The sequence below is a fragment of the Dendrobates tinctorius genome, unplaced genomic scaffold, assembly GCF_039654945.1.
Source record: "Dendrobates tinctorius isolate UK_male_01 unplaced genomic scaffold, ASM3965494v1 ptg000326l, whole genome shotgun sequence".
NCBI classification, from domain to species: domain Eukaryota; kingdom Metazoa; phylum Chordata; class Amphibia; order Anura; family Dendrobatidae; genus Dendrobates; species Dendrobates tinctorius.
The window spans coordinates 1,827,709-1,854,465 of record NW_027361993.1 but is presented as its reverse complement, the minus strand read 5'-3'; the positions used below and the strand labels follow the sequence as shown (position 1 = coordinate 1,854,465).

Genomic DNA, 26,757 nt, shown 5'->3' with positions numbered 1-26,757 from the left:
CTGAGGAAGGAGAAGAAGAAGCTGATATCTGAAGAGGATTACTGTATTACCCTCCTTATAATTTTTTTCTGGCTTTTCAGTTTGTGCAAAATCTTTCTGAGTGTAGGAGTACATCAACTACACTTCCAAAATATTTGAATGCGGCCCAACAGTTGTTGCCTTCAAAGTTCTATGGATGACTGTTTTAGCCTACAGTACTTATGATTCTTTCATGGCTTTGTACACTGTATTAAGCCTTTATGAGTCTAGGAATACATCAACTACATTTTCAAAATATTTGAGTGGGGCCCGCCAGTTGATGCCTTCAAAGTTTTGTGAAAGACAGTATTAACCTCCTTATTGTTTTTCCTAGCTTTGTACTTTGTGCAAAGTCTTTGTGGGTGTAGGAGCACATGACTTACATTTTCAAAATATTTTAATTAGGTGCACAAGTTGTTGCTTTTAAGGGTCTATGGATGAATGGATGACCCTCATTATAATTTTTTTTCCTGACTTTGCACTTTGTGCAAAGCCATTATAAAAGTAGGAGTACATCAACTACACTTTCCAAATATGTGAATGAGGCCCACCAGTTGTTGCCTTCAAGGGTCTATGGATGACTTTTCCTTCATTCTCCTTCATTTCCCTTCTCCTTCTTCCCAGAGTTATGAGGTGACTATAGGTAAAGTATATTTACCCAGCCTTGATGGCTAATACAACTTGAATCATTATTTTCTCACTTCATAATGTCTAAGAGGTACTGATTTTCCTTATGGAGACCACTAAATGGCAGCAAGACTTCTTAGAGAAAAGATATTCAGATATGCTTTCCTCCAGGAGAAAGAAAGCTGACTGTCTATTATCACCTATTGTAAGTATCTGTCCTATAAGTCAATATGTGACCATTTAGGCTGAGGATTAGTGTTGAGCGATACCGTTCGATACCCAAAAATATCGTATCGGATGGTATCGCCCGATACGAAAAAAATATTGGGTATCGCCGATTCCGATACCGGAAGTCCCATTCAAGTCAATGGGACTTCCGGTATCGGAATTAAAAAAAAGGCCTTTATTTCCTTGTTGGCTAATTCTACATAATTGAAAACAAATAAGAATCATGTAGAATGTATTGTGGGAGGTGGAGGAGACATTAAAAGCATAGTGGTTTATTCAAATCACATGGCATAGCATTAATTCCAATTTTTTTTTTCAAGACGTTCGGAGTTAAAAAGATATTGACTATGTTAACTTTTTTATATTTAGTCAGATATGAATGTTTCGCAACTTCCATGCTCTTCACCTTCTTTTGTACTTCTCCCACACTTTCTCCTTCATGATCCGCAGCAGTAGCATTTTTTTCATCAACTTTTTCTTCACCTTATTCATCTTCTTCTTCTTCACCTTCTTCCCATTAATTTTTTTTTTCCATTCTTCATATTCTTCTTATTCAGCTATTATTAATTTTCATATGCTATTTCTTCATCTTCTTCCTATTCTTCTTTTTCTTCATTTTCTTATGGTGACAGGCATTCCTGTAGTACTTATCTATAAAAGTTATAAGATTACACCTTACGTTCTGCCTGTCACAAAAGATTTACAACAGGATTTGTCCGCGTTCAGTTTGGCCTGCAGCAGCAGGCATTTTCCAGGGGCACCACGAAGAGGAACGGACTCACCCCCATTTACTGCTTAGTCTTCTTCTGCTTATAATTTTGATTTCTTCTATGCTGATTTTTTTGTCTTATGCTTAATGTTCTTCTGCTTTCTGTTCTTCTGCTTTTGCTTCTTCTGCTTCTTGTTCTTCTGTCTTTTGTTCTGTATCTTGGTGGTTGTCTTCATGTTCTTTGTCCTCTTGGTCTTATTATTTAGGGTCATATTTCTGGTCTTCTTTGGTGTGGTCTTCAGGGTCGTCATCATCAGGGTCATCGTCATGGAGATCAATAAGGATTACCAAAGACAATTTCAAAAAGCTTGATCTTGGAAATGTAGCAGAAGGTACAAGAAGGCTGAGAAACTGGCGAGAACCAGCAGACAGTGCTGGCACCCGGATGGGTAGCAGAAGGAACAAGAGCCAATGGCACTACCGAGGACCAACTGACGGTGCTGGACCACGGTTACTAAGCAGAAGGTACCTGTGCTAAAAAGCACTACCAAGGACCAGCTGACGGTGCTGGACCTCGGATACCGAGATGGAGGCACCTAGGCCAAAGGCTGTGGCGAGAACCAGCAGACAGTGCTGGCACCCGGATGGGTAGCAGAAGGAACAAGAGCCAATGGCACTACCGAGGACCAACTGACGGTGCTGGACCACGGTTACTAAGCAGAAGGTACCTGTGCTAAAAAGCACTACCAAGGACCAGCTGACGGTGCTGGACCTCGGATACCGAGATGGAGTCACCTAGGCCAAAGGCTGTGGCGAGAACCAGCAGACAGTGCTGGCACCCGGATGGGTAGCAGAAGGAACAAGAGCCAATGGCACTACCGAGGACCAACTGACGGTGCTGGACCACGGTTACTAAGCAGAAGGTACCTGTGCTAAAAAGCACTACCAAGGACCAGCTGACGGTGCTGGACCTCGGATACCGAGATGGAGGCACCTAGGCCAAAGGCTGTGGCGAGAACCAGCAGACAGTGCTGGCACCCGGATGGGTAGCAGAAGGAACAAAAGCCAATGGCACTACCGAGGACCAACTGACGGTGCTGGACCACGGTCACTAAGCAGAAGGTACCTGTGCTAAAAAGCACTACCAAGAACCAGCTGACGGTGCTGGACCTCGGATACCGAGATGGAGGCACCTAGGCCAAAGGCTGTGGCGAGAACCAGCAGACAGTGCTGGCACCCGGATGGGTAGCAGAAGGAACAAGAGCCAATGGCACTACCGAGGACCAACTGACGGTGCTGGACCACGGTTACTAAGCAGAAAGTACCTGTGCTAAAAAGCACTACCAAGGACCAGCTGACGGTGCTGGACCTCGGATACCGAGATGGAGGCACCTAGGCCAAAGGCTGTGGCGAGAACCAGCAGACAGTGCTGGCACCCGGATGGGTAGCAGAAGGAACAAGAGCCAATGGCACTACCGAGGACCAACTGACGGTGCTGGACCACGGTTACTAGGCAGGAGGTACCTGTGCTAGAAAGCACTACCAAGGACCAGCTGACGGTGCTGGACCTCGGATACCGAGATGGAGGCACCTAGGCCAAAGGCTCTGGCGAGAACCAGCAGACAGTGCTGGAACCCGGGTGGGTAGCAGAAGGTACCCATTCAAAGCAAAGTAGCCAGGCCGCAAGCCGGCCGCAGTTACCGAAACCCACAGTCCTACAGGGGGTCCATGTCCCATTGGCCATACGGATCCAGCCTTCAGTGCCAGTTCCCGCAGTCCACATAGGAGTCACCTAAACTGCAGGCACCGTAGAGTCGGCTAACCCGGCCGCAAGACGACAGGACAACGGATTGGTGGCATAGTGACCTTGACACTACCCGGAAACAGCAGGCGTGCTGGAACCAGGCTGGGCAACAGGGAGTCCCCGTGCCAAAGACACTGCCGAGAACCAGCTGACGGTGCTGGAACCCGGGTGGGTAGCAGAAGGTACCCATTGAAAGCAAAGTAGCCAGGCCGCAAGCCGGCCGCAGTTACCGAAACCCACAGTCCTACAGGGGGTCCATGTCCCATTGGCACTACGGATCCAGCCTTCAGTGCCAGTTCCCGCAGCCCACATAGGAGTCACCTAAACTGCAGGCACCGTAGAGTCGGCTAACCCGGCCGCAAGACGACAGGACAACGGATTGGTGGCATAGTGACCTTGACACTACCCGGAAACAGCAGGCGTGCTGGAACCAGGCTGGGCAACAGGGAGTCCCCGTGACAAAGACACTGCCGAGAACCAGCTGACGGTGCTGGAAACCAGATGGGTAGCAAAAGCTACAAGAGCCAATGGCACTACCGAGGAACAGCTGACGGTGCTGGACCACGGTTACTAGGCAGGAGGTACCTGTGCTAGAAAGCACTACCAAGGACCAGCTGACGGTGCTGGACCTCGGATACCGAGATGGAGGCACCTAGGCCAAAGGCTCTGGCGAGAACCAGCAGACAGTGCTGGAACCCGGGTGGGTAGCAGAAGGTACCCATTCAAAGCAAAGTAGCCAGGCCGCAAGCCGGCCGCAGTTACCGAAACCCACAGTCCTACAGGGGGTCCATGTCCCATTGGCACTACGGATCCAGCCTTCAGTGCCAGTTCCCGCAGCCCACATAGGAGTCACCTAAACTGCAGGCACCGTAGAGTCGGCTAACCCGGCCGCAAGACGACAGGACAACGGATTGGTGGCATAGTGACCTTGACACTACCCGGAAACAGCAGGCGTGCTGGAACCAGGCTGGGCAACAGGGAGTCCCCGTGCCAAAGACACTGCCGAGAACCAGCTGACGGTGCTGGAACCCAGATGGGTAGCAAAAGCTACAAGAGCCAATAGCACTACCGAGGAACAGCTGACGGCGCTGGACCACGGTTACTAGGCAGGAGGTACCTGTGCTAGAAAGCACTACCAAGGACCAGCTGACGGTGCTGGACCTCGGATACCGAGATGGAGGCACCTAGGCCAAAGGCTCTGGCGAGAACCAGCAGACAGTGCTGGAACCCGGGTGGGTAGCAGAAGGTACCCATTCAAAGCAAAGTAGCCAGGCCACAAGCCGGCCGCAGTTACCGAAACCCACAGTCCTACAGGGGGTCCATGTCCCATTGGCACTACGGATCCAGCCTTCAGTGCCAGTTCCCGCAGCCCACATAGGAGTCACCTAAACTGAAGGCACCGTAGAGTCGGCTAACCCGGCCACAAGACGACAGGACAACGGATTGGTGGCATAGTGACCTTGACACTACCCGGAAACAGCAGGCGTGCTGGAACCAGGCTGGGCAACAGGGAGTCCCTGTGCCAAAGACACTGCCGAGCACCAACTGGCGTTGTTGGAGCCCAGGGACAATCATGGTGTAGGCCGAGGCCTACTTGGTGGTAGTTTTAGATTGTTTGTAGGCTACAACAGACTGTCAACGTGCTCCAATTAGGCATCTGTCTCCACTCTGTTTCCAGGATTTCACGTGACTACCAACACCGCCAGTTTATGCGTACAGTAGCCGTCTGCCCAATCCACACGTGTCCCTGTGTTACTGGTGTTCTGTAATGTCAGCAGATCCCCTGATGTTTGTCTGCCAATGTCTCCTGCTCTGTCCACATTCCCACCACTTGCAGTGGGAAGGTGGACAGCGCAGGAGACAGTGCCGGACACACATTGGGGGATCAGCTCACGTTACAGAACACCAGGAACACAGGAACAAGTGTGGAATGCGTGGACGGCAACTGTGAGCAGGAACTGGCGGTGTTGGAGGTCAGGGGAAATACTAGAGACAGAGTGGAGACAGAGGCCAAATCAGAGAATGTTTAAATCTGAAGTAGTTACAATTTGGAGGCAGCAGCAGTTTGCCCTCCACACAGCAGGGGATCAGCTGATGTTACCGAACCCCACTTTCACATGAACGAGTGTGTTTTTCTGTGTGGACAGCACTTCCGAGCACCAACTAGCGTTGTTGGAACCCAGGGACAATCATGGTGCAGGCCGAGGCCTACTAGGAGCCAGGTGTAAAGCTGAGGTATTTTGACTTTAGAGGGAGCAGGACACTTTGCCCTCCACACAGCAGGGGATCAGCTGACGTTACTGACCCCCACTTTCACATGAACGAGTGTGTTTTTCTGTGTGGACAGCACTTCTGAGCACCAACTAGCGTTGTTGGAGCCCAGGGAGAACCAGGGTGCAGGCCGAGGCCTACTTGGTGGTAGTTTTAGATTGTTTGTAGGCTACAACAGACTGTCAACGTGCTCCAATTAGGCATCTGTCTCCACTCTGTTTCCAGGATTTCACGTGACTACCAACACCGCCAGTTTATGCATACAGTAGCCGTCTGCCCAATCCACACGTGTTCCTGTGTTACTGGTGTTCTGTAATGTCAGCAGATCCCCTGATGTTTGTCTGCCAATGTCTCCTGCTCTGTCCACATTCCCACCACTTGCAGTGGGAAGGTGGACAGCGCAGGAGACAGTGCCAGACACACATTGGGGGATCAGCTCACGTTACAGAACACCAGGAACACAGGAACAAGTGTGGAATGCGTGGACGGCAACTGTGAGCAGGAGCTGGCGGTGTTGGAGGTCAGGGGAAATACTAGAGACAGAGTGGAGACAGAGGCCAAATCAGAGAATGTTTAAATCTGAAGTAGATACAATTTGGAGGCAGCAGCAGTTTGCCCTCCACACAGCAGGGGATCAGCTGACGTTACCGAACCCCACTTTCACATGAACGAGTGTGTTTTTCTGTGTGGACAGCACTTCCGAGCACCAACTAGCGTTGTTGGAACCCAGGGACAATCATGGTGCAGGCCGAGGCCTACTAGGAGCCAGGTGTAAAGCTGAGGTATTTTGACTTTGGAGGGAGCAGGACACTTTGCCCTCCACACAGCAGGGGATCAGCTGACGTTACTGACCCCCACTTTCACATGAACGAGTGTGTTTTTCTGTGTGGACAGCACTTCTGAGCACCAACTATCGTTGTTGGAGCCCAGGGAGAACCTGGGTGCAGGCCGAGGCCTACTTGGTGGTAGTTTTAGATTGTTTGTAGGCTACAACAGACTGTCAACGTGCTCCAATTAGGCATCTGTCTCCACTCTGTTTCCAGGATTTCACGTGACTACCAACACCGCCAGTTTATGCGTACAGTAGCCGTCTGCCCAATCCACACGTGTTCCTGTGTTACTGGTGTTCTGTAATGTCAGCAGATCCCCTGATGTTTGTCTGCCAATGTCTCCTGCTCTGTCCACATTCCCACCACTTGCAGTGGGAAGGTGGACAGCGCAGGAGACAGTGCCGGACACACATTGGGGGATCAGCTCACGTTACAGAACACCAGGAACACAGGAACAAGTGTGGAATGCGTGGACGGCAACTGTGAGCAGGAACTGGCGGTGTTGGAGGTCAGGGGAAATACTAGAGACAGAGTGGAGACAGAGGCCAAATCAGAGAATGTTTAAATCTGAAGTAGTTACAATTTGGAGGCAGCAGCAGTTTGCCCTCCACACAGCAGGGGATCAGCTGACGTTACCGAACCCCACTTTCACATGAACGAGTGTGTTTTTCTGTGTGGACAGCACTTCCGAGCACCAACTAGCATTGTTGGAACCCAGGGAGAACCAGGGTGCAGGCCGAGGCCTACTTGGTGGCAGTTTTAGATTGTTTGTAGGCTACAACAGGCTGTCAACGTGCTCCAATTAGGCATCTGTCTCCACTCTGTTTCCAGGATTTCACGTGACCACCAACACCGCCAGTTTATGCGTACAGTAGCCGTCTGCCCAATCCACACGTGTTCCTGTGTTACTGGGATTCTGTAATGTCAGCAGATCCCCTGATGTGTGTCTGCCACTGTCTCCTGCTCTGTCCACTTTCCCACCGCTTGCAGTGGGAAGGTGGACAGCGCAGGAGACAGTGGCGGACACACATTGGGGGATCTGCTGATGTAACAGAACCCCAGTAACACAGGAACACGTGTGGAATGCGTGGACGGCAACTGTGAGCAGGAACTGGCGGTGTTGGAGGTCAGGGGAAATACTAGAGACAGAGTGGAGACAGAGGCCAAATCAGAGAATGTTTAAATCTGAAGTAGGTAAAATTTGGAGGCAGCAGCTGTTTGCCCGCCACACAGCAGGGGATCAGCTGACGTTACCGAACCCCACTTTCACATGAACGAGTGTGTTTTTCTGTGTGGACAGCACTTCTGAGCACCAACTGGCATTGTCGGAGCCCAGGGAAAATGAGGTAGTAGGCCGAGGCCTACTTGGAGCCAGGTGTAAATCTGAGGTTGTTTGACTGTGGAGGCAGCAAGACACTTTGCCATACACACAGCAGGGGATCAGCTGACATTACCGAACCCCACTTACACATGAACGAGTGTTTTGTCTGTGTGGACAGCACTTCTGAGCACCAACTGGCGGTGTCGGAGCCCAGGGAAAATCAGGTAGTAGGCCGAGGCCTACTTGGTGTCAGTTTGCGATTGTTTCTAGACTACTACTAACTGTCAACGTACTCCAATTAGGCCTCTGTCTTCACTCTGTTTCGAGTATTTCCGCTGGCTTCCAACCACGCCAGTTGCTGCTCTGAAATGCCGTCTGCACAACCCACACTTGTTCCTGTGTTACTGGGGTTCTGTAACAGCAGCTTCTCCCTAGAGGTGAGTCAGGCAATGTCTCCTGCTCTGTCCACATTTCCACTACAAGTAGTGGGAATGTAGACAAAGCAGGAGACATTGCCGTGCTCAACTCTGGAGATGAGCATGTTACAGGACCCAGGTACCACAGGAACAAGTGTGGATTGTGCAGACGGCACTTGAGAGCAGAAACAGGCGGTGTTGTAGGCCAGAGGAAATACTCAAAACAGAGTGGAGACAGAGGGCAAATCAGAGAACATATTAAATCAGAGGTAGTCAGAAGTTGTAGGCAGCAGGACACTTTGCCGTACACACAGCAGGGGATCAGCTGACGTTACCGAACCCCACTTACACATGAGCGAGTGTTTTGTCTGTGCGGACAGCACTTCCGAGCACCAACTGGCGTTGTTGGAGCCCAGGGAAAATGAGGTAGTAGGCCGAGGCCTACTTGGAGCCAGGTGTAAATCTGAGGTTGTTTGACGGTGGAGGGAGCAGGACACTTTGCCATACACACAGCAGGGGATCAGCTGACGTTACGGAACCCCACTTACACATGAGCGAGTGTTTTGTCTGTGCGGACAGCACTTCTGAGCACCAACTGGCGGTGTCGGAGCCCAGGGAAAATCAGGTAGTAGGCCGAGGCCTACTTGGTGGCAGTTTGCGATTGTTTCTAGACTACTACTAACTGTCAACGTACTCCAATTAGACCTCTGTCTTCACTCTGTTTCGAGTATTTCCTCTGGCTTCCAACCACGCCAGTTGCTGCTCTGAAATGCCGTCTGCACAACCCACACTTGTTCCTGTGTTACTGGGGTTCTGTAACAGCAGCTTCTCCCTAGAGGTGAGTCAGGCAATGTCTCCTGCTCTGTCCACATTTCCACTACAAGTAGTGGGAATGTAGACAAAGCAGGAGACATTGCCGTGCTCAACTCTGGAGATGAGCAGATGTTACAGGACCCAGGTACCACAGGAACAAGTGTGGATTGTGCAGACGGCACTTGAGAGCAGAAACAGGCAGTGTTGTAGGCCGGAGGAAATACTCAAAACAGAGTGGAGACAGAGGGCAAATCAGAGAACATATTAAATCAGAGGTAGTCAGAAGTTGTAGGCAGCAGGAGAGTTTGCCGTACACACAGCAGGGGATCAGCTGACGTTACCGAACCCCACTTACACATGAGCGAGTGTTTTGTCTGTGCGGACAGCACTTCTGAGCAACAACGGGCGTTGCTGTACCCCAGGAAATAAAGTTCAGGTCATAGAAACATGAACACAACAGGAGACCTGGATCCTGTTGCCAGCCAATTATTTATTCTGGAAGAGGACTGGCAAATTCAGGTGAGATCCAGGCCTTGATCATTTTCACAAAAGTAAGCCGGTCAACATTATCGGCGGATAGTCGCGTGCGACGGTCTGTTACCACACCACCTGCAGCACTAAAGACACGTTCCGATAATACACTGGCAGCAGGGCAAGCCAGCACCTCCAATGCATACTGGCTAAGCTCTGGCCATGTATCCAGCTTAGAGACCCAATACTTGAACGGGGAAGAGCAGTCTGGGAGAACACTAACAGGGCACGACAAGTAGTCTGTCACCATCTGACGGAAACGTTGCCTCCTGCTGACTGGAGCCGTCTGTGATGGTGTAGCCGTTTGTGGCGGTCCCACAAAACTTTTCCACATTTGGGCCATACTGGCCTTGCCTTGTCCTGCGGCACTGCCTCTGCTACCTCTTTGTGCAGAGCTTCCTCCACTGCCTCTACCCACATGGCTGGTTTGAAAAGCACTACCAGCAACACTTGTGGGGGGAATGGAGAACATGATGGCCTGCACAAGTGTTTCTTGGTACTCCCGCATTTTTCGCTCCCGGTTCAACTGTGGTATGAGGCTTTGTAATGTGTCCCGGTAGCGAGGATCTAGGAGGGTGTACACCCAATAATCAGCCGTGTGGAGAATGTTGGCGATGCGGCGGTCATTTAACAAGCACTGCAGCATGAAATCAACCATGTGCTGCAGACTGCCAACTGGACCGGAAACGCTGTCCCCAGCTTGAGGCAGCATCTCTGCCTGCTCAGCATCACCCCACCCTCGCTGTACACACTGACTACTAGAGCCTTGTGTACCTCCCTCCTCTGGAGAGATGTGTTCCTCCTCCTCCATTGACTCCTCGTCATCCTCCTCACTAAGTGTCCCCTGCCTGGGCCTTTGTGTGGAAGCACGTTGCGCAGACTTGCCAGAAGCAGATGGCATTTCTGACTGCTCATCCTCGACCTCTTCAAAAACCTCCTCACTTAGTGCTTGTAAGGTTTTTTGAAGCAGACAGATGAGGGGGACAGTCATGCTGATTAGTGCATCATCTGCACTGGCCATCCGCGTGGAGTCATCGAAGGCATGCAAAACTTGGCAGATGTCCCTCATAGTGGCCCACTCAGTGGTGGTGAAGTGTGTCCGGCGCACAGTGCGACTTGTTTGCGCCTGATGCAGCTGGTACTCCATTACTGCTGCCTGCTGCTCACACAACCGCTCCAACATATGTAACGTTGAATTCCACCTGGTGGGGAGGTCACATATGATGCGATGTTCTGGCAGGCGGAATCGGCGTTGCAGAGATGCAATGCGCGATCTTGCCATGCTGGAACGCCGCAAGTGAGCACACTCTAGGCGAACCTTGTGCAGCAGTGCATCAAGATCCGGATAGTCCCTCAGAAAGCTCTGCACGACCAAATTGAGCACGTGTGCCAGACATGGTATGTGAGTGAGGTTGCCTAGGCCCAGAGCTGCCACTAGATTTCGGCCATTGTCACTCACTACCAAACCTGGCTGGAGATTCGCTGGCACAAACCACACATCGCTCTCCTGCTTGATGGCATTCCAGAGCTCCTGTGCTGTGTGGCTCCGATTCCCCAAATAAATTAATTTAAGGACGGCCTGTTGACGTTTGGCCACACCTGTGCTCATATCTGGCCTAACAGGCTCACGCAGTGCTGATTCCGAGGAACTAGAGTAGGAGGAGGACTCAATATGTACAGACTGCATTCCTGCAATCCTTGGAGTTGGCAGAATACGTACAGAGCCACTCTCCAGATCTGTACCCGGCTCCACAACATTGACCCAATGGGCAGTGAGGGAAAGGTATCGTCCCTGTCCATGGCTACTGGTCCACGCATCGGTGGTCAGGTGGACCTTGCTACTGACGGCATTTAGTAGCGCATTTTTCATTTTTCCCTCCACATGCTTTTGCAGGGCAGGGACAGCTTGCCTGCTGAAATAAAAGCGGCTGGGCACATTGTATTGTGGAACTGCCAATGACATAAAGTTCCGGAAGGTGTCAGTCTCCATCAGCCTGAATGACAGCATCTCAAGGGCCAGTAGTTTGGCAATGCCGGCATTCAGAGCCAGTGCTCGGGGATGGTTTGCCGAGTATGGCCGCTTTTTCTCCCATGCCTGTGCTACCGATTGCTGGTGAGTGGCCTGGGAGTGTGCTGATGACTGCGAACGTGGTTCAGTGGGTGGAATTTCACTGGGTCTCTGGACAACAGTGGCAGTGGTTCTTCCATGGCGTTCCAGTGAGGAAGCCGAACCAGCTGTGTGTGAGCTGGAGGAAGAGGCCCCAACACGAGCTGAAGAGGTGGTAGGTGCTGCTGAAGGTTGGCCTACATCTTCAGTGTGTCTGTGTAACTCCACCTCGTGCTTGGTACGCACATGTTTCCACATATTTGTGGTATTGAGGTTGGTCACATTTTTCCCTCGTTTCACTTTCTGATGACACAGCTTGCATTTGACAAAGCAAATGTCATCTGCAACTGTGTCAAAAAAAGACCACGCACTGCAAGTCCTGGGAGCGCCCGTTTTGTGTTTTGGAAGAGGATTGCTCCTCACGGGTGCCAAAGTGGAGGCTACAGGCAACCAAGTCTGCCCCCGCCCTCTCCCTCCTCTTTTGGCCGTTCGGGGAATCTCTTCCTCAGAGCTGCTCCCACCACCTTCCTGTGGCTGACACCATGATGGGTCAAGGACCTCATCATCTCCACTCCTCTCTTCAAGCACCGGCTGGTCCTGGGTTGTCTCGCCAGCACCGTACGCACCAGAAATTGGCAACTGAGTCTCATCATCATCTGATGCATACTGAGGTGTGCTGACCATAGGCACTGGCCCACCCGCCTCTTCAGATTCAGAGGGACAAAGCAGTTGCGCATCACTGCATACTCCCTCTTCTTCACGCTCTAGAATGCTGCTTGGCTGGCCACCTCTTTCCAAGCCAACAGATTCTGAGAACAGAAGTAAAGATTGAGATGGCTCCTGTCCAGGGCTCTCAGACTGCCTGGGCAATTTGGCAGGTGGTGAAGAGACAGATGGTTGCTCTTCAGTGCTCTGGCCTTGGGAGGATGCGGAAGTCATTGAAGTGGATGTGTTAGCTGCCATCCATCCGACAACGGCTTCAATTTGTTCGTCACGCAGCAGTGGGGTACGGCGAGGTCCTACAAAGCTGCGCATGAAGGACTGTTGCCTGGTAAAAGTGGGGGATGCCGGGTCTCTGGTGGCCGCAGCAGATACCGAATCCCCACGTCCTCTCCTTGCTGAATCCCCCCGTCCTCTCCCTGCTGAAACTCCACGGCCACGACCACGTGCCTTACTCCCTGCCTTCTTCATCTTGGTAGACTGATAAAGATAGGCAGAAAAGTAAAAAAGGGGTGGCTTAGTGTTCTTATTCCTGAACACCTGCTAACCAGTATAAGAAACACTAATTTGGCTAAGAGTGTGTGTACTACACTTTAATATGATCTAATGTGGCCTAGACAACTGTAAAGTGGAGTGTTTGGTGAACTTTATTTCCTTTTTTTTGGATGGGGGGAAAGGAAAGGATGTGACCAAAGTTTGAAAGCTATAGTATCACAAACTTTTTGGAGCGATTACAATGCAGGAAGCTAACCTACAATGCAATTGATGAGGCTCCAAAAAATAGGGTGATACTAGCCTGGCTGGCCCTGAAGGGCACAAGCCAGCCAAAAGGCTCCTCTATCTAATCCTATATAGCGTTTGCAACCAACCAATGACAATGGATGCGGTTGGAAGCACACTAAGGCTGGTTTCACATTAGCGCTTTTTAAGCGCACGCACGGCCGGGGGTAGCTCCGCCCCCGAGCCGGCTCTCTGCCCGGCGTGCCCGCCCCTTGCTTGTAGCGCCGCCTCCTAGCGCACAGCGGCGCCTGCGATCGGCGCACCCTATCTTTAGCATAGGGTGCGCAGATCGTGCGCAGGCCGTGCGCTAGTTGCGCTTTGACCTGTGCTGCGCACTTTTGACGGTGCGCCGTGCGCGCCAAAATCCGAAAAGTTTGATTTTGGCGCGCATGGCGCACCGTCAAAAGTGCGCAGCGCAGGTCAAAGCGCAACTAGCGCACGGCCTGCGCACGATCTGCGCACCCTATGCTAAAGATAGGGTGCGCCGATCGCAGGCGCCGCTGTGCGCTGCGCTAGGAGGCGGCGCTACAAGCAAGGGGCGGGCACGCCGGGCAGAGAGCCGGCTCGTGGGCGGAGCTACCCCCGGCCGTGCGTGCGCTTAAAAAGCGCTAATGTGAAACCAGCCTAATATAGGAGCAAAAATCTGGCTAAATTAGCTGCAAAAAAAGGACTATGTATGAGGCAGTGACGCACGCTGAGCGGACTACAGCTAGCGGTGGCTGTAGAACACACTGCAACGTGAGCTGCACTCACACACAGAGAGACCTATCAGACAGCCAAAAACAGTGCAGAGAAATGGGCTATAGCACTGAAAGGCTGCTGAAAGGCTCCGCTGTCCACTCCTTTAGTGTTTGCAACCAACGTATATGGATACGTATGGAAGCACACTATACAGGAAAAAAAAAAGCAGCAATAAAAGAAAAATGTGTATGAGGCAGAGACACACGCTGGCCGGCCTACAAGCAGACGTGCCTGCAGGACACACTACACAGCGTGGGTCTGCACTCACACAGCCCTTGCAGACAGCTGTGAAAACAGCGCTGCTAGGGAAAAGCAAGCTACAGTGGTGGTTTATGTAGCCTGGGTTAAGCACTATATGTTTTGTGGAATCGCTATTTCTAACTGTCCCTCACAGTCTTCAACAGCAGCCTGTCCCTAACTGAATTCACAGCAGAGTGACCAGAAATGGCGGCTGCAGCGCTTTTTATAGTGCATCATGACATCATTTCAGCAGCCAATCACAGCCATGCCAGTAGTTAACATGCCTACATGCCTAACAGGATATGCCCACACTTCTGAGGATCCCCATTGGCTGAATCAAATCGAGCGGGCTCCTAGCATTATGGGAACTTCCGATTACGGTATTCGATATGAAAAAAGTATCGGAACTAAGTATCGGAATTCCGATACAGCTAATATCGGCCGATACCCGATACTTGCGGTATCGGAATGCTCAACACTACTGAGGATACATAACAACTTTAAGCACGACACCTAATGTATTGCCATAGGTTTCCAGATATCATTGCTAAAAAATACAGCGCAATACAAGTAAATGGTGAATTTTGACATCGAGGGTACTGCAGCTGCGACAGGCTACTCATAGAAAATTTGACGTGATTTGACTTCTTATGACTTACTTGTCATGGTCGCAGTACCTTTGGGGTCACTTTATGACTCTAGATAGATACTTGGATTGCACTGCCTTGTATCAACAACACCTAGGAAAGTTTGGCTACATGGAAAGTGTTACGCCCAAAGTTGCCATTTAGCCCCAGCCTTTCATGAGCCTTGCCACTTTTTTTAGGAAATTTGGCAAGAGAAAAAAGACACCCATTGGCAGATAGTTATTGGGGCGTCCTTACCTGTTGTCTAGTTGTTTGTGGATAGGTCTGTTCACATCTCTTCATAAATCAGTAGGAATTTGTAAAGAAATGTTGTTCTTTGTCTATTGTGCCTATTCTTCTCTAAAGGAAGCTACCTATTATGTTGCACTTCTAAGTCATGGCAAGGCAGCCGCAAATATATAGAGTAATAATTACACATTTACATGCAGTGTGTAGTCACTGTGTAAAGGCCCCAATACATTAGATACATTAGATGAAAGCCATCTAAACTCATCATTTCAAAGGTAATGGCCATCTGATGTACAATATACCAGAGTTTTCCTACTCTACCCCAATGGTTATTGTTGGGGAAAAGAAGTATCGGCTGCTGGAATCTCAAGAGCAGCTGATCATTTTTGTTTTATGGGAGCTGCTTTTTCCTCTCTCCCAGTTGAAAATATATGAATGTTCAGCTGAGCTGATGGCTGATGTGTTTGGGTCAGGGCAGACTTCTGTCTGCTGAACGAATGTTTGGCCAGCTATCTGTTGTGGATCACCAACTTGATGGTCTTAGGCTACTTTCACACATCAGGTTTTCGGCGTCAGGCGCGATCCGGCGTCGTGCCGGAATGCCGGATCCGGCAAATGTTTTGTAAAACCTGAAGTGCCGGATCCGGTTTTCTGCCGGATCCGTCTTGTTCTTGACAGACAAAACCGGATCCGTCTCATCCGGTTCATCCGTTTTTCTATCCGTTTTTCTATCCGTTTTTCGACGGATTACGCCGGATCCGGTTTTTAAAATTGACCCTTGTGGCCTTCCGAACGGGATTGGCTACTGGAAAACTAGATATAGCATGTTCCTACAGCCCTTCTTTGACAGGTTGTAGAGAAGAAAGTGCAGGTTGGAGAGAAGAGCAAGTTACTGGCGAAGATGGATGTTGTCATTGGAAATATTACCACTAGAAGTTCTGTGACGGTTTCAGGGACAATTTCCCACTATACTTTATGTCACCTCAAGGCAGAGTACACTGGGATGACACAGTGTGAAAGATTTGTGCCCTAAACTTGTGTACCTTCTGGACCATCAGTATATACCTTTGCCAACCAAAGTTGGCTATCTTGTCATGGTCTTACTATTTTTACCTTTAGGCCACAGGTGTGTACCTGGTTGTGTTTTATGCAAAGTATTTCACCTTTTAACAAAAGTTGTGTACATTGGTAGGAAATCACCAACAATAAACACAACTTTTTAGGTGAAATACTTTGCTTCAAACACAACCAGGAACACAACTGTGGCAAAAAGCTAAAATTTACCCACAGTTATATACCTGGTTTTGAATACCTTTTTACCTTTGAAATACCCTGTATTTAACCTTTTTTTAAAACATAGTTCGCCGCAGAAAGAAATGACAGACAACCATTGTGAAACGATAATTTAACTTTTATTTAAATTTTTTTTTTTTTTATGTTTTTAAAGTGCAAAAAACTTTTTTAATAAAGGTTTTAAACCCAATGGGCATTTTTATTACAAAAAAAAAACATTACAACTCTGTGTACTGTGGGGTGGAAATACTGCTGGAGGGGCTGCGGGACACTTCGACACTGGGTGTGTGGAGAGAGGACTGGGATCGTGGTGGGGAAGGAACAGTTAGAGGTGAAGGTGTGGAAAAAGCTACAGAATGGGTGGACATGTGGGAGGCAGAAGAGGTGGTGGGCGGTGGAGTGGAGGGTTGGGCAGGGACTGTAGGAGCAGATGATGTTGATGGAAAGTTGTATGGGGAAGGAGTTTGGTACGGGGAAGGAGTTTGGTACGGGGAAGGAGTTTGGTACGGGGCAGGTTGCTGGAAGTGGGGAGATGTCTGGTACTGGTGAGGTTGCTGGTATGTAATAGGAGGGGGAGGATGGAAAGTGGCTGGAGGGGGTGCAGATGTAATAGGAGGGGGAGGATGGAAAGTGGCTGGAGGGGGTGCAGGTGGAGGAACTACAGTGGTGGGAGGTGGAGGTTGGGAGGTAACCTGCTGTAGAGCACCGTGGCACGAATGCATTACATGCATCTGCTGGGTAGGAGATAGTGTTGCCATGCGCTCCACAACAGACCTGAAAAAGGTGTGGTTTGGCGAAGATCTTGCTTCTGAATGCATGGTTTGCAGAAGTGTCTTCACCTCCAGAATGCTGGAGTTGATCTGCTGAAAGCCTGCGGAGATTTGCTCTGACAAGACTTTGAGACAGTTCTGGAAAGATGCATTCAGATGCAAGAACTCTTGCGCATAACTCTTTTCCTGACCCCTCTGCCGCTGCCGCCCAGTACCCACAGGTGTACTAGAGGTGGCAGGGACAGAAGGGTGGGGTAAAGGGAAAGCGATCTCCTCACCAGCAGCTTCATGTAATGTAGGCGGCCACGATGCTCCTGTGCTGGTGGATGGGACAGATGGGTCGAATGTGTGGGAAGGCTGGGAAGGTGCAGATGTACCGGGGCGGTCGAAGTGTCCCTCGGTGCCGGTCTCCTCAGGGATCGCCTCAGAAGGGTCCAATCGTGCAGGCTCCCGAGTGCTGCTCACCGTGCTGTGGAATAAAGAGAAAAAAAAACAATTAAAATACTGACATGGTATGGCCCTGGCTGAAAAAAAAAATTTACATCTAACATTTTTTTCACATGTGGTGTGTAATATTTACCTTCTGGTGAGCATTGTTTCCCGGAGGAACGACAGGGCTTCTGCGTACTTGTACTTGCTCCTGCGTCCTCCAGATCCACTCGGGGCCCGCATCTCTTTATTGAACTCCTTCTTGAAACGATCCCTCACAGACCACCACCGATTCACAATTCTGTTCCCTGAAACGAGAAAGGAGTGGTTAGTATACAACATCAGTGTTTCACAAACTCCAGTCCTCATGGTCCCCAGGGGTCATGTTTTCAGGATTTCCATAGTAAATAGAAATCCTGAACACATGATCCGTGGGGACCACGAGGACTGGAGTTCGGGAAACACTGGTTTACATCAAGCAACCGGTACTGTATATACTTACGCTCTTTAATCTGGGCCTGAGCTTCGAGGTCCTCCCAGCGGCCCACAAGGAGAGAACAGATTTCCTCCCAGAGTCGTCGGGTAACGATAAGGTCAGCGTGGCGGCGGTCAGCCATATTCCAGAGCGGCTCCCTTTCTCTGACGAGATCGATGAGGTGGTCCACATCGAGTCCTCCATCCTCACCGTCAGAGTCGGGAGCACGCTGTGAAGGCTGTTAAAGAAAAAGACAAAAATAACATAATTAGCCTCCACAAAAGAAATGAAATAAAAAGTGCAAAAAAAACAAAGCAAAAATATTTATACTTACACGCTGGTGACCGCCGCGTTGCTGTCGCCGACGACCCTGGGAGGCACTGCGAGGACCTCTTGGCCGAGCACCAGATTGGGAAGACTAGAGAAGAAAACAAAAAATGTTATGTCTTTGGATGTAGGCATTTGTTTGCTGTGTGTGGTCTGCAGAACATTGTTTTCTATGTGTTGTGTGTAGTGTGATGTTGTGTTTCTGCGTTTGATGCAAAAAACTTACCAATTGTGAGCCCACTCCAGGTGTCTGTCCACCCCTTCCTTCTTCTTCTGGGAGCTCCTCTTCATCTTGTGATTCCTGTTTTGAAATAAAAGGCAATGAATAGACATATATTACAGAGATGATGGATTTTGGAAATAAAAACTTACCGTCAAACGCTGACGATGCGAGGGAGGGCTCCCAGAAGAAGATGTGCTGTCCTGTTGATGGCCAGACTCCATGGCTGTGGGTATTGCTGCTGCCAGTGATGCCATTTCTGCTGCTGTTGCTGCTGCATCTCTTTGGCGGCTGTTGAATAAAGAGAAACAAAGGGCCAATGAATATCTTGATATTCCATGGCCCTAGTTTGGAGGAGTGGGGGATTTGATAATTACCGTCTCTCATCTGCTGCTGGCCTCCCCTCCTCAGCATGTTCTATTTGCTGCTCCATTTGGGGTGGTGGTGGTGCTGATGGTGCTGCAGTGGTCTCCTGCCTTCTCCTGCTTCGCTTGGTTGCTTTCTTGGGTGGCATGTTGGGTGTGGCTGTGGGTCCCACTGTCTTGCTTTTATATATGTCTTGTGGGCAGAGCTACTGAGCATGCTCAGACCAAAAAACCGGATCCGGCCGCCGGATCCGGCTTTCGCCGGATCCGGCGCATTGCGGCGCTCATAGGCTTTCATTGTGTGAAAAAGCCGGACGCGCCGGATCCGGCGGGTACGGCTTTTTCGCCGGAGACAAAAAACGTTACAGTAGACGTTTTTTCCAGACGACGGATCGCGACACATTGCGACACATTGCCGGATCCGGCGAAAACCGGATGAAACACATGGCCATCCGGTGCGATACGGCGCAAATGCAAGTCAATGGGGGGGAAACCGGATCCGGCATTGCATTTCGCCTGATCCGGTTTCTGTCAAAAGCGCCGGATCGCGCCTGACGGCGAAAACCTGATGTGTGAAAGAGGCCTTAGGGATTAAATGCTAAATCCTGCAGGATTCACTTTCACATTCCCTTTCAGATGATGAAAAAGTTCATTACGGTTATAAAGAGTCAGGCAACTTACCAACTATTTACCCGCTCTAACAATACATCATTTATTTTGCTCTAAGTTTTCCATGTCCAGATGTTAATTACTATTTGGATATTAATGACTTGACTGTAATGTCTTTGTTGATCATAAGTAATTCTTTTTTTTTTCCTTTTTAATCATAAAGGAAGCGGTGTGTGACATGGTGCTGGCCCTCATATCAGACGCAAGTTACGTTGTCCAGGAGATCCGGTCTTTGAAGTCAGATGCTCAGTTACAGATGGTAGATTGGCTTCATGACCACTGCCGTACAGGTCTCGCCCAGTTGCTCAGTGCCAATAAAAGCCTTCAAAGCGACCCCTTATTTAAGGACTTGGAGATCATCGCAGAATCACTTTGTGATATAGAAAAAATGCAAGGAAAAGTTCATATACTGTTCACAGATATCCTCATTGCAAAAGGTAGGATGAAAAATAATGTATATTTTATGGGTCAGTGGAGAGATTGTATAATGTTATGCTGTGGTCTTATATAAGATACAAATATTTATTTTTATAGAATACAATATTATCTCATCTGTATTCTTAACAGTTATGGCCAATAAAGTGGGGTTAATCGAAAGACTGACATCGAAACCTAGATATAAGTCAGGACCCATTTGGCTTGCATGCCTCATATCAAGGGAAGAGACCTCCTGTGACTCCCAGGGGTCCATATACATGAGCCAACCTTAGTAAAACTATAAGCAACTTAATAGCCTTAGATGTCAGTGGTGGTTTATATTAGAAAATATCTTTTCTAGATTCATTAATGTGGTCTTTCAATAGAGCCCATGTCTGTAACTTAACTGTAACTGTATCCTTAGGTTAAGTCATCAATATCTGATCAGTGGGGGTGCAACACCCGACACTACTGCCAATCAGCTATTCTCAGTGACCGGATTTGTTGAGTTGCGAAGTTGCATACCGTGGCCCTGTCAAGTGCACAGTGGCTGTAGCCAGGTGCTGCACATCTGCCCCTATTAATTTGCATAGGGTGTGAATATACAGTACCCAGCCACAGCCAATATTCCGATGATGGAGCTGTGCTATCCAACTCAGTTCCTCAACTCAGGACAGCCAACCACTGCTGGCATTGGAAACAGCTGATCAGTGGGAGGGCGGATGTCGCACACCCACAGATCGGAAGTTGATGACCTACCCTAAGGAGAGACCATCAATTTAAAGTCTTGGACAACCCCTTTAATTATAGATATAATTGATAGAGCAAAACTTTTTTGTGCATTTCTTCAAACTGATGTGTTTAAACTAAGTATGTACTAAGCCTTGTGAGCAAATTTACCCTAGTTGACATATACTGACGCAAGGTCTATCAGTCTGTCATATAGCATAGATTCTGCTCCTCGATGTAACAAGAAAAGAGAAACAAAGTGTATGAATAAGATAGAAACTTGAGAAGTTGTTTACTCAAATTCATGAGTCACTCATCACATCCGATGACTACAATGTAATAGCTGGTCTTAGCCACAAGAAACTGTGATTAAGCACACCATGTTATAGCCCACAGGTAACATGTCCTTAGATGAATTTCACAGTTATTTATAACAGATATTTAAAGATCAATGTTGAGTGTGTCTAATCTATGTAATCATAAAAATAGATTAAGACAGATGTAAAGTATTAAGAAGGACCATCTTGTCCATGCATTATTTACAAGAGATGACCTGTGACTTCAGTGGACACACCACTATAGCCTCCCAGACAATCAGATAATTAGGGGACCATTCATATGGTAGGGATTGCCCAAACTGAAATCATTTAATATACCGTATTTTTTGGCACTGAGGTCATTCGCTGCTTACAAGCCGAGGACAGCTGCCAGGATACTCACTGCTCACCACACCCAGGACTATGGGCATGTTGAGCAGTGAATATTTATTTCACTTTAACAGCGGGCACTGTAGCCTTCAGCCTTCAGCTGCCGGGCGATCACGTGTGCCCGCTACTAAAGAGAATTAATTTTCACTGCTTTCCACTCCCATCGGCTTTGGGAGCAGTGAATATTCATTCTCTTTAATAGCGGTCAAACGTGAACGCACGGGCGCTGCAGGAAGTCGACGGCTGCACCTACTGTGCCCGCTATTAAAGATCAATGAATATTCCCTGCTCCCCATGCCTATGAGAGTGGAGAGCAGTGAATATTCATTCCCTTTAGTAGCGGACACATATGATCATCTGTCCGGCTGCTGCAGGAAACCGGCAGCTGAGCGATCATGTGTGCCTGCTATTAAAGGAAATTAATATTCACTGCTCTCCACACTCATAGTGCCTCACGGCACCAGATTTAGTGCATAGAGGTAGGTGGGACTATAGATGTGGAAAACAGTGAATATTCATTTTTCTTTAGCAGCGGCCACCAGGGTTAGTCGCAGCAACCTGCTTCTGCCTGCTGTGACCCGCTGCTCCGCCACTGCCGCTTCCCCATCTCACCATCCACAGCAGGTACTTCCTGACTATAAGACGCACTCCCCATTTTTCTCCAAATTTTTGTACGACAAAAGTGCGTTTTATAGTCAAAAAAAATATGTAATAAACCTCTGGTTTTCTTCTTTGTAATGTATTTTCTTACTATTTTCAGAATTTCTGCTTGATGCCAGTGAATGGAAAGTTGAAAATCAATATAAACCAAATACTTCACAGTTGAGGGTTCACTGCACTTATACTTAGTCTAGGAAATAGTTTGTGAGCAAAAAAGCTAGACTCCAGATAGATAGATAACAATCATGCAAAGATGTGCCATGGCTTTCATTCATCTGGGGGAAATATACCGTTTGCTTCCCTGCTACTAAATACCCTCATCATGGCAAAGTGACTTGTTGGCACTATTCCAGACATCCAACACTTGTGGTCATTGTCTGCCAACCCAATCATCTCCCTTATTTCCAACAACAAACCTGCACATATACTCCTCAACCTTGAAATTGCAACAGCAAGAGGCAAAAGTCGTGGAATGTTGATAATCATAGGACGAGACATGTCCCTAATGTGCAAATGATGAAAAAAATGGAAACATCTTCAAAACACCTCAATTTATTCAGTATCGGGTATAAGCGCCACATGCAGAAATTCCCACACTTACGCATATTGTCTGTTATGAATAAGGTTATTAATAGTGATGAGCAAGTATACTTATTGTTCAGTTTTCCCAGAGCATCCTCGGGTGGTCTTCGAATATTTTGTAGTTTTCGTCGCCGCAGCTGCATGATTTGTGGCTGCTAAACAGGCTGAATACATGAGGGGTTTGCCTAACAAACAAGCATTCCTCACATTCAGACTGTCTAGCAGCCATAAATCATGCAGCTGAGTCTATGAAAACTAAATCTCCAAGCACTACAAAATACTCGGAGACCACCCGAGCATGCACTAGGAAACCTGAATAACGAGTATACTAGCTCATCACTAGTTATTAATGGTTGTCTGAGGACTGTTCTGCCGCTCTGCTTGTGCTTGGGCAAATCATCAAGATTCACTGCTGGCAGCTCCCTTTGTAATTGCCGACCAATGATGTTCAAGATATACTCGATGGGAGGCAAGTCCCGAGCCGCTTCAGGCGTTTACATGCCCATGCAGAATTTTTGCTTTCTTGGCCTTTTTCCAGAGAATATGAATGGTAACAAATTCGCAAGATGACTTCACCACATTCAAACAGGCAACACTCCATTTCAAATCTCCCCTCACCTCTGCTAAACAGGCCTACTTCACAACCCTCGTATCTTCCCTATCTTACAACCCCAAACAGTTATTCAAAACTTTTAACTCCCTCCTCCACCCACCACTGCCTCCTCCAACCTCCCTCATCTCTGCCGAGGACTGTGCCACACACTTCAAAAATAAGATTGACCAAACAAGGCAAGTCTTCATCGCTCAACCACCGCAACCCCTTTGTATACCAGACTAATGCCCAAACCCCATAACCTCACTCTCCAACATCACTGAAGGAGAGTTTAATCGTCTCTTCTCCAAATTGCACCTCACAACCTGTGCACTCAACCCCATCCCATCCCACCCCCTCTCCAACCTCACCACCACACTTATCCCATCCCTAACCCACCTCTTCAGCCTATCACTAACGTCCAGTACCTTACCTTCTGCTTTCAAACATGCCACAATCACACCTATCCTTAAAAAGCCAACCCTCGATCCAACCGCTATGTCCAGCTATCGCCCAATATCGTTGCTCCCATTCACTTCCAAACTCCTGGAACAGCACGTTCATGCTGAACTTTCCTCCCACCTATCATCTAACTTGCTCTTTGACAATCTACAATCTGGTTTCCGCCCCCATCACTCAACTGAGACAGCCCTGACCAAAATTGCTAAAGACCTACTTACAGCCAAATCAAATGGACAATACTCTATACTCCTGCTTCTAGACCAGTCCTCTGCATTCGACACAGTTGACCGCTGCCTCCTACTACAGATACTCTCATCCTTCGGCATCAAAGACCTCGCCCTATCCTGGATCTCCTCATACCTTTCCAACCGCACATTCAGCATCTCCCACTCCCACACCACCTCCTCATCCCACCCTCTCTCTGTTGGAGTCCTCCAAGGCTCTGTTTTAGGACCCCTACTCTTCTCAATCTATACACTTGGTCTGGGGCAACTCATAAACTCCCATGGATTCCAGTACCACCTTTATGCTGATGACACTCAGATCTACCTCTCAGGCCCAGATGTCACCTCTCTGCTGTCCAGAATCCCAGAGTGTCTATCAGCCATATCCTCCTTCTTCTCCTCTCGCTTTCTCAAGCTCAATGTGGACAAATCTGAACTCATCATCTTTCCTCCATCTCACAGATCTTCCTTACCCGACCTAGCTATAACAATTAATGACGTCAGACTTTCCCCAGTTCCGGAAGTCTGCTGCCTCGGAGTAACCTTTGACTCTGCTCTGTCCTTCAAACCGCACACCCAAGCTCTTTCTACCTCCTGTCGCCTTCAGCCCAAAAATATTTCCAGAATCCGTCCTTTCCTCAACCCTCAATCTACTAAAATGCTTGTGCATGCCCTCATCATCTACCGCCTCGACTACTGCAACATCCTTTTCTGTGGTCTCCCTGCTAACACCCTCGCACCTCTCCAGAGTATCCTTAACTCTGCTGTCCGACTAATTCATCTCTCTCCTCGTTACTCCTCTGCTTCTCCCCTCTGCAAATCTCTTCACTGGCTCCCATTCCCTCAGCTTATCCAGTTCAAATTACTAATACTGACCTACAAGGCCATCTATAACCTGTCTCCCCCATTTGTCACTGAACTAATCTCCCGATACCTTTCCTCACATAATCTCCGGACCTCCCAAGACCTCCTTCTCTCCTCCCACACTTATTCACCCAACTGCCTCCAAGACTTCTCCCGAACTGACCTATTCTCTGGAATTCTTTGCCCCAACAAGTCTGACTATCAACCACATTTGGATCCTTCAGACGGAACCTGAAAACCCACCTCTTCATGAAAGCCTACAGCCTGCAATGACCCAGCAACCTCCTTCTCTCTCACCACTACCGGTGATATCACCTCTTCCAACACCTTCAAGTGCCTCCTTATTGTGCATCTTGAAACAGCCACACTGCTAGTTTATAGAGAGTCCAGTGTTATGATTGAGTCACCGTAGGAGGCAAAAACAGAAATGCTATCTAAGTCCAGAAAACCAGAGAAGTTGGCAACTATCAGATTGCAGACCCCTGAACCTATCAACACAACTAGCAGTAGCCGTGGGGGGTTCCTACGATGACCTAGACCCCTTGATCACAGCCGGAGAGATACATAGGCCTAAAGAAGGAAAGGGGAAATCTAACTGCCCCAGAGCAGACCCCAAAGCAATAGGCAGCCCCCCACATATAATGACGGTGAAGCAAGATGAAAACACTTACACAGACAGAAAGACAGACTGAGCAAAGACGGGGCCCAAAAACTACCTAGATAGGAATGGATAGGAAGGCTGCTGTCTGCAATCTGCATAAACCCTATCAGAGACAAAAGCCAACAAGCTGATATAAAAATAGCCCTGAAGCAACTAAGCTTCAAAAACTAAATCAGCACTCAGGTACTTTCAGAAGACAGAGCTAACCGAACACTGCACACTCCAGCAGGGAGTGGCAGAATCCAAAAAGCAAGAAAAACAAAAACAAGTCTTAAATGCAAAAAGGCAAAACAGAAAACTTAGCTTTAGGAGAGCAGGAATCAGACTGGTGTCCAAGAGTCCACAGAGAAATCACCCGCAGGGCAGAAAGGGCATAGGCTGCCTTAAATCCAGTCAGTGACTCCACTCAGCCAATCGTCTTCATTAGTCCCAGGTGCCTGATAATCAGGCTCACTACCTTCCTTCACTAGAATAGGGAGTTCACCAGGCCTCAGTGACGGAGGGGAAAATGAACTCACAACAGTCCAGTGTTTCAGCTGATGTTATGTGTGGGTTTTCTTTTGCATCCTGAACAATTTTCCTGGGCGTTGTGGACAACATATTTCTTGGTCTACCTGACAATGGTTTTGTTTTTTTCAGAGCCCCTGATTTTCCATTTGCTAATCACAGTTTGAATGCTGCTGACTGGCATTATCAATTCCTTGGATATCTTTTTGTATCCCTTTCCTGTTTTAAACAGTTTAACTACCTTTTCCTGTATATCCGTTGACAATTCTTTTGCTTTTCCCATGACTCACAATCCAGAAATGTCAGTGGCTTGACGAAACATGCAAGAGTCTGTCTGGTTCCCAGAAACTCACTCAGCTTTTATGCACACACACTGATTACAAGCAAACAGGTCACAGGTGAGGATGTTACCTTTAGTAGCCATTCAAACCCATTTGTGTCAACTTCTGTGCATGTTATCAGGCCAAAATCACCAGGGTATATAAACTTTTGATCAGTGTCATTTGGATGTCTTGGGTTGTCATTATGATTTAAAAAGAGAAAGCACAGGAGTTTGACAATAAATGGCTTCACCCAACCACTAACCATGAGTGGAGAAAAAGTTTTGGTGTTATTCTCTGAAAAAAGGCCAAGAAAGCAAAAATTCTGCAGGGGTATGTAAACTTTTGAGCACAACTTTATATCATAACGGCTGCAGTAGCGCCTTGCCACTATAGACAGCAATGCAACAGCACCTAAAACTTTCTAGACTTCAGTGTATAAAGTTGATCATT

The 26,757-nt window shown here is 48.4% G+C and overlaps 1 protein-coding gene across 1 annotated transcript in view; it reads left to right on the top strand.

Moving 5' to 3' along the window:
* Nucleotides 1-26,757, top strand: part of TTC34 (tetratricopeptide repeat domain 34) — a 221,094-nt gene that overhangs the window by 88,628 nt on the left and 105,709 nt on the right. Inside the window, exon 6 of the mRNA XM_073561693.1 lies at nt 19,743-20,016. Within this exon, the coding sequence (XP_073417794.1) occupies nt 19,743-20,016 (274 nt within the window). The remainder of the gene's footprint in view (nt 1-19,742; nt 20,017-26,757) is intronic.